The 13,484-nt window shown below is 45.7% G+C and overlaps 1 protein-coding gene across 1 annotated transcript in view; it reads left to right on the top strand.

Moving 5' to 3' along the window:
- The window catches only part of LOC140427104 (cationic amino acid transporter 2-like), a 74,820-nt gene extending 67,212 nt beyond the window's left edge, over positions 1 to 7,608 (top strand). The window contains exon 12 of the mRNA XM_072512618.1: positions 6,879 to 7,608. Coding sequence (XP_072368719.1) covers positions 6,879 to 6,997 — 119 coding nt within the window. The 3' untranslated portion in view covers positions 6,998 to 7,608. The remainder of the gene's footprint in view (positions 1 to 6,878) is intronic.
- The last annotated feature ends 5,876 nt before the right edge of the window (positions 7,609 to 13,484 follow it).

Below are 13,484 nucleotides of genomic sequence, written 5' to 3'. Positions count from 1 at the left end.
GATGACAATGCGGTCCAGTTTTAGAAGAACCCCGTCTACTACTGCCAGATCATCTCTGACATTATAGAACTGAGGGCATTGGCCCTTTAGCCACCCGTCTGTTATGTGGCGCATGACACGGTGTAGCAAGGGGTCAGCCGTCGTCTCGCGGCGAATTTGGACGAGGCGTTCATCCGTGGCAGGTAGATTGGAAGCCGTGAATGCCACATGGGCGTCAACCTGTCAGACAAATCCCGCTGGGTTACATGGAGTGTTGAAATGAAATGAAATGAAATGAAAATCGCTTATTGTCACAAGTAGACTTCAAATTAAGTTACTGTGAAAAGCCCCTAGTCGCCACATTCCGGCGCCTGTTCGGGGAGGCCAGTACGGGAGGCCCTGGAGAGAGCATCAGCAACGATGAGGTCTTTGCCTGGGGTGTATACCAGCTGGAAGTCGTATCGCCGGAGCTTGAGAAGAATACGCTGGAGGCGAGGCGTCATATCGTTCAAGTCTTTCTGTATTATATTGACCAGCGGGCGATGGTCGGTCTCGACAGTGATTTGAGGAAGTCCGTCGACATAATCGTGAAACCTAACCACACCGGTCAGAAGGCCCTTTTCTATCTGCGCGTAGCGCTGCTCCGTGGGAGTCATGGCACGTGACGCATATGCAACGGGGGCCCATGATGAGGCCTCATTACGTTAAAGGAGCACTGCCCCAATGCCGGATTGACTGGCATCGGTCGAAAGTTTGGTCTCCTTTGCTGGATCAAAGAAAGCTGAGACCGGGGCCGTGGTCAGTTTTGATTTGAGTTCCCTCCATTCGTGCTCGTGGGCAGGGAGCCATTGGAAGTCTGTCGTCTGCCTGACCAGGTTCCTGAGAGCCGTGGTATGAGAGGCGAGGTTAGGGATAAATAACCTTCAAAAATTGACCATGCCCAGAAATCAGAGGACCACCTTCTTGTCCTCTAGTGTTTTCACAGATGTGATGGCAGCTACCTTGTCCGCATCCAGCTGCACACCCAATTGGGAGATGTGGTCCCCGAGGAACTTGAGTTCCGTCTGACCAAAAGAGCATTTGCCCTGTTGAGGCGGAGGCCATGCTCATGTACACGTCTGAATACGTGCTGGAGGTGACTAAATGTTTATGTCATCGACATAGACGCGAACACCTTCAATGCCTTCCATCATTTATTCCATACTCCTATGGAACACTTCTGATGCAGATATGATCCCAAACGACATCCTGTTGTAACAATATCTGCCAAAGGGGGTATTAAATTTGCAAAGTTTCCTGCTGGATTTATCGAGCTGGATTTGCCAGAATCCTTTTGAGGCGTTGAGTTTGGTAAAGAGCTTGGCGCGAGCCATCTCAAATGTGAGCTCTTCACGCTTGGGAATTGGATAATGCTCCCTCATGATATTGCGATTTAGATCCTTGGGATCAATGCAAATTCTCAATTCGGCGGAAGGCTTTTTTACACATACCATGGAACTGACCCAGTCGGTCGGTTCCGTGACTTTGGAAATCACTCCTTGGTTCTGGAGGTCCTGCAGCTGCTGCTTGAGGCGGTCGTTAAGGGGTGCTGGGATCCTGCGAGGTGTGCACCACAGGCGTGGCATTCGGTTTTAATAAAATCTTGTAGGTGTACGGGAGCATGCCCATTCCCTCGAAGACATCGTGGTACTGGTTGATTATGGCGTTGAGCTGCACCCTGAAGTCAGTGTCCTGAAAGGCAGACACATCAGCAGGAGAGAGAGAGTGAACTCTCTGAACTAGGTTCAACAGCTTCCATGCCTGCGCGCCAAGCAGGGAGGCTTTCGAGGAGCCCACGATTTCAAAGGGAAGGATGGCTTTGCGTGACCTGTGCGTCACTTCAAGTTGGCACGAGCCGCTGGCAGCAATGGCATTGCCATTATAATCTAATAGCTGGCAGGCTGATGGGAGGATGGCTGGTTTGACACAAAGGCTTTGGAGGTCAGACTGCGCAATGAGATTGGTGGAGGCACCAGTGTCCAGGCGGAATCATATTTGGGACCGGTTGACCGTCAGGGTGGCACACCACTCATCGTCTGGATCGATGCTGTATACCAATAGAGCCTGGATTCTTTGTTTCGGGGACACCCTGTTTTTTGTAACGATACCGACCGAAAAGGCGCCTTCGGGTCCTCGGAGTCAATAACGGGTAGCAGGTCCGCATCGGACTCAGTGGCCATGAGTTGAATGGCCCGGACATTCCTGCGAGGTTGGCTGGAGCGATATGAGTTGGCAGGCTGAGCTGATCTGCATAAAGCACCATAGTGGCCAAGTTTGCCACATCTCAGGATCGGTACTTGGGACTATGATGTGGTGGCCATCACGGAAACTTGGATAGAAGAGGGGCAGAAATGGTTGTTGGAGGTCGCTGGTTATAGATGTTTCAATAAGATTAGGAAGGGTGGTAAAAGATGTGGGGGAGTGGCATTGTTAATTAGAGATAGTATAACAGCTGCAGAAAGGCAGTTCGAGGAGTATCTGCCTACTGAGGTAGTATGGATTGAAGTCAGAAATAGGAAAGGAGCAGTCACCTTGTCAGGAGTTTTCTATAGGCCCCCCAATAGTAGCAGAGATGTGGAGGAACAGATTGGGAAACAAATTTTGGAAAGGTGCAGAAGTCACAGGGTAGTAGTCATGGGTGACTTTAACTTCCCAAACATTGAGTGGAAACTCTTTAGATCAAATAGTTTGGATGAGGTGATGTTTGTGCAGTGTGTCCAGGAAGCTTTACTAACACAGTATGTAGATTGTCCGACCAGAGGGGAGGCAATATTGGATTTGGTACATGGTAATGAACCAGGGCAAGTGATAGATTTGTTAGTGGGGGAGCATTTTGGAGATAGTGACCACAATTCTGTGACTTTCACTTTAGTAATGGAGAGGGATAGGTGCGTGCAACAGGGCAAGGTTTACAATTGGGGGAAGGGTAAATACGATGTTGTCAGACAAGAATTGAAGTGCATAAGTTGGGAACATAGGCTGGCAGGGAAGGACACAAGTGAAATGTGGAACTTGTTCAAGGAACAGGTGCGACGTGTCCTTGATATGTATGTCCCTGTCAGGCAGGGAAGAGATAGTCGAGTGAGGGAACCATGGTTGACAAAAGAGGTTGAATGTCTTGTTAAGAGGAAAAAGGAGACTTATGTAAGGCTAAGGAAACAAGGTTCAGACAGGGCGCTGGAGGGATACAAGATAGACAGGAGTGAATTGAAGAAAGGGATTAGGAGAGCTAAGAGAGGGCATGAACAATCTTTGGTGGGTAGGATCAAGGAAAACCCCAAGGCCTTTTACACATATGTGAGAAATATGAGAATGACTAGAGCGAGGGTAGGTCCAATCAAGGACAGTAGCGGGAGATTGTGTATTGAGTCTGAAGAGATAGGAGAGGTCTTGAACGAGTACTTTTCTTCTGTATTTACAAATGAGAGGGACCATATTGTTGGAGAGGACAGTGTGAAACAGATTGGTAAGCTCGAGGAAATACTTGTTAGGAAGGAAGATGTGTTGGGCATTTTGAAAAACTTGAGGATAGACAACTCCCCCGGGCCTGACGGGATGCCAAGGATTCTGTGGGAAGCAAGAGATGAAATTGCAGAGCCGTTGGCAATGATCTTTTCGTCCTCACTGTCAACAGGGGTGGTACCAGGGGATTGGAGAGTGGCGAATGTCGTGCCCCTGTTCAAAAAAGGGACTAGGGATAACCCTGGGAATTACAGGCCAGTTAGTCTTACTTCAGTGGTAGGCAAAGTAATGGAAAGAGTACTGAAGGATAGGATTTCTGAGCACCTGGAAAGACACTGCTTGATTAGGGATAGTCAGCACGGATTTGTGAGGGGTAGGTCTTGCCTTACAAGTCTTATTGAATTCTTTGAGGAGGTGACCAAGCATGTGGATGAAGGTAAAGCAGTGGATGTAGTGTACATGGATTTTAGTAAGGCATTTGATAAGGTTCCCCATGGTAGGCTTATGCAGAAAGTATGGAGGCATGGGATAGTGGGAAATTTGGCCAGTTGGATAACGAACTGGCTAACCGATAGAAGTCAGAGAGTGGTGGTGGATGGCAAATATTCAGCCTGGATCCCAGTTACCAGTGGCGTACCGCAGGGATCAGTTCTGGGTCCTCTGCTGTTCGTGATTTTCATTAATGACTTGGATGAGGGAGTTGAAGGGTGGGTCAGTAAATTTGCAGATGATACGAAGATTGGTGGAGTTGTGGATAGTGAGGAGGGCTGTTGTCGGCTGCAAAGAGACATAGATAGGATGCAGAGCTGGGCTGAGAAGTGGCAGATGGAGTTTAACCCTGAAAAGTGTGAGGTTGTCCATTTTGGAAGGACAAATATGAATGCGGAATACAGGGTTAACGGTAGAGTTCTTGGCAATGTGGAGGAGCAGAGAGATCTTGGGGTCTATGTTCATACATCTTTGAAAGTTGCCACTCAAGTGGATAGAGCTGTGAAGAAGGCCTATGGTGTGCTAGCGTTCATTAACAGAGGGATTGAATTTAAGAGCCGTGAGGTGATGATGCAGCTGTACAAAACTTTGTTAAGGCCACATTTGGAGTACTGTGTACAGTTCTGGTCGCCTCATTTTCGGAAGGATGTGGAAGCTTTGGAAAAGGTGCAAAGGAGATTTACCAGGATGTTGCCTGGGATGGAGAGTAGGTCTTACGAGGAAAGGTTGAGGGTGCTAGGCCTTTTCTCATTAGAACGGAGAAGGGTGAGGGGCGACTTGATAGAGGTTTATAAGATGATCAGGGGAATAGATAGAGTAGACAGTCAGAGACTTTTTCCCCAGGTGGAACAAAGCATTAGAAGGGGACATAAATTTAAGGTGAATGGTGGAAGATATAGGGGGGATGTCAGAGGTAGGTTCTTTACCCAGAGAGTAGTGGGGGCATGGAATGCACTGCCTGTGGAAGTAGTTGAGTCGGAAACATTAGGGACCTTCAAGCAGCTATTGGATAGGTACATGGATTACGGTAGAATGATATAGTGTAGATTAATTTGTTCTTAAGGGCAGCACGGTAGCATTGTGGATAGCATAATTGCTTCACATCTCCAGGGTCCCAGGTTCGATTCCGGTTTGGGTCACTGTCTGTGCGGAGTCTGCACATCCTCCCCGTGTGTGCGTGGGTTTCCTCTGGGTGCTCCGGTTTCCTCCCACAGTCCAAAGATGTGCAGGTTAGGTGGATTGGCCATGATAAATTGCCCTTAGTGTCCAAAATTGCCCTTAGTGTTGGGTGGAGGTGTTGACCTTGAGTAGGGTGCTCTTTCCAAGAGCCGGTGCAGACTCAATGGGCCGAATGGCCTCCTTCTGCACTGTAAATTCAATGATAATCTATGATTAATCTAGGACAAAGTTTCTGCACAACATTGTGGGCCGAAGGGCCTGTTCTGTGCTGTATTTTTCTATGTTCTATGTTCAGGCATTGTCGGGATTTGGCAGGGCATTGCCGCTTTAAGTGGGCGGAGCCACAGTTGCCACACATTGTAGCGTCAGTACGTTCGCTGCACCACTGCGCATGCACAGTGCGGTCGTACGTGGTGCGCGCCTGCGCAGTACGTTCGTCAACGTCGCTGTCCCCTCGTTCGGTGCACACAAGCGCGGGAGTCCGCGAAAAGCTCGCGAAATGGCCGCCCTCATCCAGGCTGAGGCCCTGGAGTTGCTCGATTGCTTGGACCCATTCTGCCTCGTGGGGACCTTGCCGTGCCGTTTCAGCCGCTTGGATGTGGGAATACCGACTAGTGACATGTTCGTGTAGCACGCAGGTCTCGATGGCGGTCGCTAGGGTGAGCTGCTTTACCTTGAGGAGCTGCTGACGTAGAGGGTCCAACTGAACACCGAAAACGATCTGGTCGCATATCATGGAGTCGGAGGTGGGCCCGCAATTACAGGACTGCGCAAGGATGCGGAGGTGGGTGAGAAATGACTGGAAAGGTTCATCCTTACCCTGCAAACGCCGTTGGAGTACATAGCGCTCGAAACTTTCATTCACCTCTCTGTTGCAGTGAGTGTCAAACTTGAGGAAGACCGTCTTGAATTTTGATTTATCTTCATCATCAGCAAAGCTGAGAGAATTGAAAATGTGGATGGCATGTTCCCCGGTCGTGGATAGGAAGAGAGCGATCTTCCTGGTATCTGAGGCATCTTCCAGGTCTGTGGCTTCAAGGCAGAGCTGGAAGCGTTGTTTGAATATCTTCCAGTTGGCCCCCAGGTTACCGGTGATGCGGAGAGGCGGTGGCGGGTGGACGCTGTCCATTTTGCAGGATGACTGTATGCTGGTGGAAGACAGATCACTTGCAGGTAGGTCTAAGAAGTTCTGATATCCCTCAACTCCTGGTATCATGATGTGTTGGGTGCTCTGGATCCGTGGAACACATACAGGCCACCAACATTTAAAATAGTTCAACACTATTTTATTAAGTTAGAAACTGTTGAACATACTTTCACCGTGGGTTAACACGATGTTAGATTAAACTAAAGACCTATGCCTGTCCTAACCAGTCTATGCACTCAGCACATGGTGAAGATCTGTGCTGAAAGCTGTAAGCTCTGTCCTTCTGGGAGGCTGCATCCCGAATGAGCGGGAACTCTGATGCCCCCTGTCTTTATAGTGAGTGTGCTCTAACTGGTGATTGGCTGCGGTGTTGTGTGTGTTGATTGGTCCCGCTGTGTGTCCATCAGTGTGTGTGTATCTGCACCATGATGTACTGGTGTATATTATGACAGCCACGAGATCAACCCCTGTTTATGTTGGAAGGAGAGAGTTGAATTCAACTTCTTTGTTACTGGCAGACTGCCCCTTGACTAAACATTGACTTATTAATGTTGAAATGTAAACTTTTCCCATTATTTGACAGGTTTACTGATCTATTTTTGCTATGGCATTCGGCACAGTTTGGAAGGTCAGCATCATCGAGATTGTTCTCTCCCAAGTCCATTTGAAAATGCAAAGCCAGCTGAGGATGAAAGAGCTTAAGGAACCAATGACCTAACAAGGACAAGTCAATGATGACTACATCTCAACAAACTGAGTATGATGGCAACACAGTTCCTTTGCAAAAACAACAAATTCCGTTTCGAGTTTTTTCCTATATTCTGGTCTGGGTGGGTCAGCATTTATTGCCCATCCCTGAGGGCATTTAGGAGTCAACCACATTGCTGTGGGGGTCTAGAGTCACATGTGGGCCAGACCAGGTAAGGATGACAGATTTCCTTCCCTCAAGGACATTAGTTAACCAGATGGGTTTTACGACAATGGTTTCATGGTCATCTTTAGACTTTTAATTCCAAATTCTTATTGAATTCAAATCTGCCTTGGTGGGATTCAAACCCAGGTCCCCAGAGCATTTCCATGGATCTCTGGCTTATTAGTCCAGTGACAATACCACTACACCACTGCCTCCCCACAGAGTGTCCCAAATGCAGTTAACCACCCGCAAGGCTCTTCATAAGATTGTCGACAAACAAAATTTGATTATTAAATATTCAATGCCACTATCACAAAAATATTACACAAAAACCTAAGGTAAGAACTGTGCTGTAAGAGTTCTGCTCAATGCCACACAATAAAAAACCTAAGGCATAAAAGAGGGTTACTGTGCAAGGAGGATTCATTTGACTTTTTTTCGTTAATCGGCTAGTTTTGTTTTCTCAAAAAAGTCATTCTGTGGGCAAGGAACCTTCAGTGTTTTGTAAAGTCAATTCTGAAAGAACCATGGATCAATCAGCTTTCTCTTCAAAATTGACAGACTTGCGTGTAAAAATAGCAGCTTTCACAACCTCAGGATGGCTCATTGTAGTAATGTAGGAAATGCAACAACTAATTCTTGCATAGCAAGCTCCCACAAACAACCATGTGACAATGAGCTGTTAATCCGTTGTCGATCTATCGTAGGTGAGGGATAAACATTGGCCAGAACATCCCGGTTCTTCTTTGATATTGTTATGATCCCACCTGCTTTAATACCGGACAAGTCAGATGCCAGTGTGAAACATATCTTGATAGATCCTAACTTTTCATGCAGAAATCACAGAGAAAAGTTACTGAACAAATTCATAGGAGTCTGCTGGTGAACTTTTGATACAAAGAATAAAATATTTATTAAAACAAGAAAATATTACACCAGACAAAAGGTTAGAAAGATCTCAACACAAGGAGACGATTCAAATTCCCATTGTTCCTTTACCACTGCAATATCTTTACAGACACAGTACAGTGAAGAGTTACTATTAGCTTGACAGAAAGGCTTCTCACTTGGGACTGGCACAGTTGCAAACGTTTTTCTCCTGGTAAATTCTTGACTATTCACTTGATGGTTCTCACCCAATTTGGATCTCTCCTCGAAATTCACTGTTTCTTCAGCTGCAGAGCAAACCAATTAATTTGCTAAACTCAGGTCTTCCAGAGGCACCTCCTCTAAACTGATCACTTTACTGAATCCCATTAATGATTATTCAACTTGGGCAGCACGGTGGCGCAGTGGTTAGCACTGCTGTCTCATGCCGCCAAGGACCCGAGTTTGATCCCGGCCGTGGGTCTCTGTCGTGTGGTGTTTGCACATTCTCCCTGTGTCTGCGCGGGTCTCACCCCCAAAACCGAAAAAGAAATGCAAAGCAGGTGAATTGGTCACGCTAAATTGCCCCTTAATTGGAAAAAAAAGAATTGGGTACTATAAATTTTAAAAAAGATTATTCAATTAACTACTGTCCCACTAGCCTTGCAGTTTTTTTTTTCAGAGAGCTTACAAGCTTCTCACTCTGACACTCACATTGAATGCTAAACTGCCTCGGCTCCTGTCTTTTCTGTGTCAGTGTCCCCGAATCACTGTCGCTACAGTGATTCAGGGACGTTTCCACTTTTTTTCCAGAATCACTGAACTTTCAACTGCTTATAACTCATCTTTTTTACTTCAGGGATTGTAAACCTCATTAAAATGTACATATACAAATAAATCCAATGGACAAGATCCTTTTAGTCATAGGCCTATCCAAATACCCATGTACCACGGTTTATAAACAAAACCTACATGAAACTGAAACCATTTTTATCTTTTTTCACACACAACTACAACTTATAATTATACATTGTTTACAACAATATATTGCCATGGCCCTTATATCCACCATCTAAAAGACAGCAGCTCAACAGAGCAGCACAGGAACATCAGCTTAGGTGTTTTCCTCAAGTTTCTAGCGTGGGATTGAACCTGAAACATAGTGAGCAGGATCCGCCATCCTGCCGCACCTGCTTTCTGCTACGGCGCGCCCCCGCCGGCAGCGGGATTCTCTGTCCCACCAGCCAGCCCATGGGTTTCCCATTGTGGGTACCCCATACCATCGGGAAATCTGCGGACGTGGTGAAATGGAGGATCCTGTCGACGGAGAATCCAGCTCACTGAATCAGCAGTGATAGCACGACCAACTGAGCTACAGATGATATGGCATAAGCCGCATCTATTGAATTTTGACAAAATGATGGTGTGCATTTACTCAGAGCTAGTCAAACACTTTCTCGGGTAGGTTGACTTCCGATTTGAGTGAGGCCACAAAAGGTGGATTCACACCACTCTTCGAGGTTTGCTCAACAGTGTCAATAAATCCACAAAGGAGAAGTACTGAGAACCTAGGCTACATTCTGGGACCCTCCAGTACATGGCAATGGCACTTGTTGTAGTAACATAGAAAATATGAGGAGAGTAGACCATTCAACCCATCGAGCCTGCTGCGCCATTCAATGTGATGATGGCTGATTCTCTATCTCAACACCACACTCCTGCTCTCTCCCCATATCACTTGATGCCTTTAATGTCTAGGAATCTATCTATTTATTTCTTAAATACACTCAGTGACTTGTCCTCCACAGCCTTATGGGACAGAGAATTCCACTGTTTCATCACCCTCTGAGAGTGGAGGTTTCTCTTCATCTCAGTCTCAAATGGCCTACTCCATATCTGGAGACAGTGACCCTTGTTCCTTGCATCCAGTCTGTCCAGTCCTGTCAGATTTTTATACATTTCAATGAGATCCCTTCTTATTCTTCTAAATTCCAGTGAATTAAGGCTGAGTCAACCCGATCTCTCCTCATACAACAAACAAATCATCCCAGGAATTAGTCTGGTGAATTCTCACTGCACTCCCTCTGTGGCACGCATATCCTTTCTTATGGAGGAGTCCAAAACTGCACACAATACTCCAGATATGGTCTCACCAAAGCCCTGTACAGCTGCAATAAGACAACCTTGCTTCTGTACTCAGGTTCTCTTGCAATGAAGTCCAGCATACTGCTTGCTGCACCTGCATACTTGGGCGAAATTCTCCCCCAACGGCGCAATGTCCGCCGACTGGCGCCAAACACGGCGCCAATCAGACGGGCATCGCGCTGGCCCAAAGGTGCGGAATGCTCCGCATCTTTGGCAGCCTAGCCCCAACATTGAGGGGCTAGGCCGACGCCGGAGGGATTTCCGGCCCCGCCAGCTGGCGGAAATGGCGTTTGTTGCCCCGCCAGCTGGCGCGGAAATGCGGCGCATGGGCGGGAGCGTCAGCGGCCGCTGACAGTTTCCCGGCGCATGCGCAGGAGCGTCAGCGGCCGCTGTCAGTTTCCCACGCATGCGCAGTGGGGAGAGTCTCTTCCGCCTCCGCCATGGTGGAGGCCGTAGCGGAGGCGGAAGGGAAAGAGTGCCCCCACAGCACAGGCCCGCCCGCGGATCGGTGGGCCCTGATCACGGGCCAGGCCACCGTGGGGGCACCCCCCGGGGTCAGATCGCCCCGCGCCCCCCCCCCAGGACCCCGGAGCCCGCCCATGCCGCCTGGTCCCGCCGGTAAATACCAGGTTTGATTTACGCCGGCGGGACAGGCAATTTCTGGGCGGTACTTCGGCCCATCCGGGCCGGAGAATCCAGCGGGGGGTCCCGCCAACCGGCGCGGCCCGATTCCCGCCCCCGCCCAATCTCCGGTACCGGAGACTTTGGCGGGGGTGGGGGCGGGATTCACGGCGATCTACGGCCATTCTCCGACCCGGCGGGGGGGTCGGAGAATGACACCCCTTGTGTTCAATGAATGGTGCACAAAAACAGGCATGTCCCTTTGTACATCAAAATTTCCCAATCTGTCACCATTTAAATAATACTCTCCTATAACTTCACACTTCTCCACGTTATACTGCATCTGCCGTGTAATTGCCTCAATCGCCTTGAAGCCTCTTTACAGCCTCCTCTCCACTCAATTTCTTTATATTTTATATAAATATATTTATCCAGTATTAAAATAGTTCAAGTAGAATTATAAGTAATAATGTTAAGCACAATAGACTTTTTTCCTCTAAGATTTCATATTGTATCCTGTACAAAAATAAATAGCATTACTCTAGGCATTGACAGGGGTGTATTTATATGTTTGTGTTTATGAAATGCAACCACAAGTGCCTGGTCTCTACACCTCATGAACAGACTTAAGATTTTCATCTGTCAATGGATCAATTGGTTACCGTTTTCTGTCACTGCTGACATTTCTGAAATATTTACACCGGGTTCATGTGGTGTGTTCAGATAGAATACTGTCCTTTCACCCCTGGGCTCTGTTGGTGACAAGTAGAGCTGTCATCCATTCTCAGATCTCAATGAGCTTGGGCGCTCTCAACTATAATGTGTATTCACTTAAGAGTGCACAATATTACAACAACCTTTGATGCTAATGGCACTCTTAGTATTTTGGTCCTATTTTAAAATTATTTATTGCCAGGTTAACATAAAAACATGTTCCGACTTCCCCCCTCAAGGGAAAGGCAGATGGCCTCCTCACCAAGAAGCATTTGAGACCAGTTGCTGGTTACTCAATGGATAAGGAGAATTCAACATTCACAAATTGGTGCTGTAATGTTTTGGATTACTGCTTTTTATTCCTCATATTAGTGCAGTATGATGGAACAATTATGATGAAATAAATAGTTTGATGTTGAGACTTTTTCAAGCAGAATGGTTCATTTGAATCTTACATCAAATGTAATTTGTGTTGCTCATCATGAAACCCACCCCCCAAAAAAATGCAACAAGCAACATTAATTTCAGACGTAAAAATGGTGCAAGAGCAAAGTAATTTCAACACTGAAAAATGTTTTACTAAATTGCACTGAAGTTGAGATCACATTATTACAGCAACAACAACTAACATTGATTGATTGATTGCCACAAGTACGAAGTACAGTTAAAAACATTTTTCTGCGCGCAACACAGTATGTACACAGTAGGAAAAAATAATAATTGACAAAGAACATCGACAAACAGTATTTGGTACAGTGCGGAATAAGGGTCAAACAAAGCAAATACATGAGCAAGAGCAGCATCGTGAATAGTGTTCTTACAGGGAACAGATCAGTCCGAGCGAGGTTCATTGAGGAGTCTAGAATCTGTGGGGAACATGTACATTCAACAATGAATGCCAGTGAATGAATGTCAGTGCATGAATATCAGTGAATGAATATCAGTGAATGAATATCAGTGAATGAATGTGAGTGAATGAATATGAATGAATGAATATCAGTGAATGAATATCAGTGAATGAATATCAGGAATGAATGTGAGTGAATGAATGTGAGTGAATGAATATGACTGAATGAATATCAGTGAATGAATATGAGTGAATGAATGTGAGTGAATGAATGTGAGTGAAGGAAGATGAGTGAATGAATGTGAGTGAATCAATATGAGTGAATGAATATGAGTGAATGAATATCAGTGAATAAATGTGAGTGAATGAATATCAGTGAATGAATATCAGCGAATGAAAATGAGTGAATGAATATCAGTGAATGGATGTCAGTGAATGAATATCAGGAATGAATGTGAGTGAATGAATATGAGTGAATGAATATGAGTGAATGAATATCAATGAATGAATATCAGTGAATGAATGTGAGTGAATGAATATGAATGAATGAATATCAGTGAATGAATATCAGTGAATGAATATCAGGAATGAATGTGAGTGAATGAATATGAGTGAATGAAGATGAGTGAATGAATATCAGTGAATGAATATGAGTGAATGAATGTGAGTGAATGAATATGAGTGAATGAATGTGAGTGAATGAATATGAGTGAATGAATATGAGTGAATGAATATCAGTGAATGAATGTGAGTGAATGAATGTGAGTGAATCAATATCAGTGAACAAATATAAGTGAATGAATGTGAGTGAATGAATATCAGTGAACAAATATAAGTGAATGAATATGAGTGAATGAATATGAGTGAATGAATATCAGTGAATGAATGTGAGTGAATGAATGTGAGTGAATGAATATCAGTGAATGAATGTGAGTGAATCAATATCAGTGAACAAATATAAGTGAATGAATGTGAGTGAATGAATATCAGTGAACAAATATAAGTGAATGGATGTGAGTGAATGCATATCAGTGAATGAATATCAGCGAATGAATATCAGTGAATGAATATCAGTAAATGAA

Source organism: Scyliorhinus torazame, chromosome 7 (assembly GCF_047496885.1).
Source record: "Scyliorhinus torazame isolate Kashiwa2021f chromosome 7, sScyTor2.1, whole genome shotgun sequence".
Lineage (NCBI taxonomy): Eukaryota > Metazoa > Chordata > Chondrichthyes > Carcharhiniformes > Scyliorhinidae > Scyliorhinus > Scyliorhinus torazame.
Note: the sequence above shows the minus strand (reverse complement) of the source record. Positions and strands in the feature narration are given on the sequence as shown.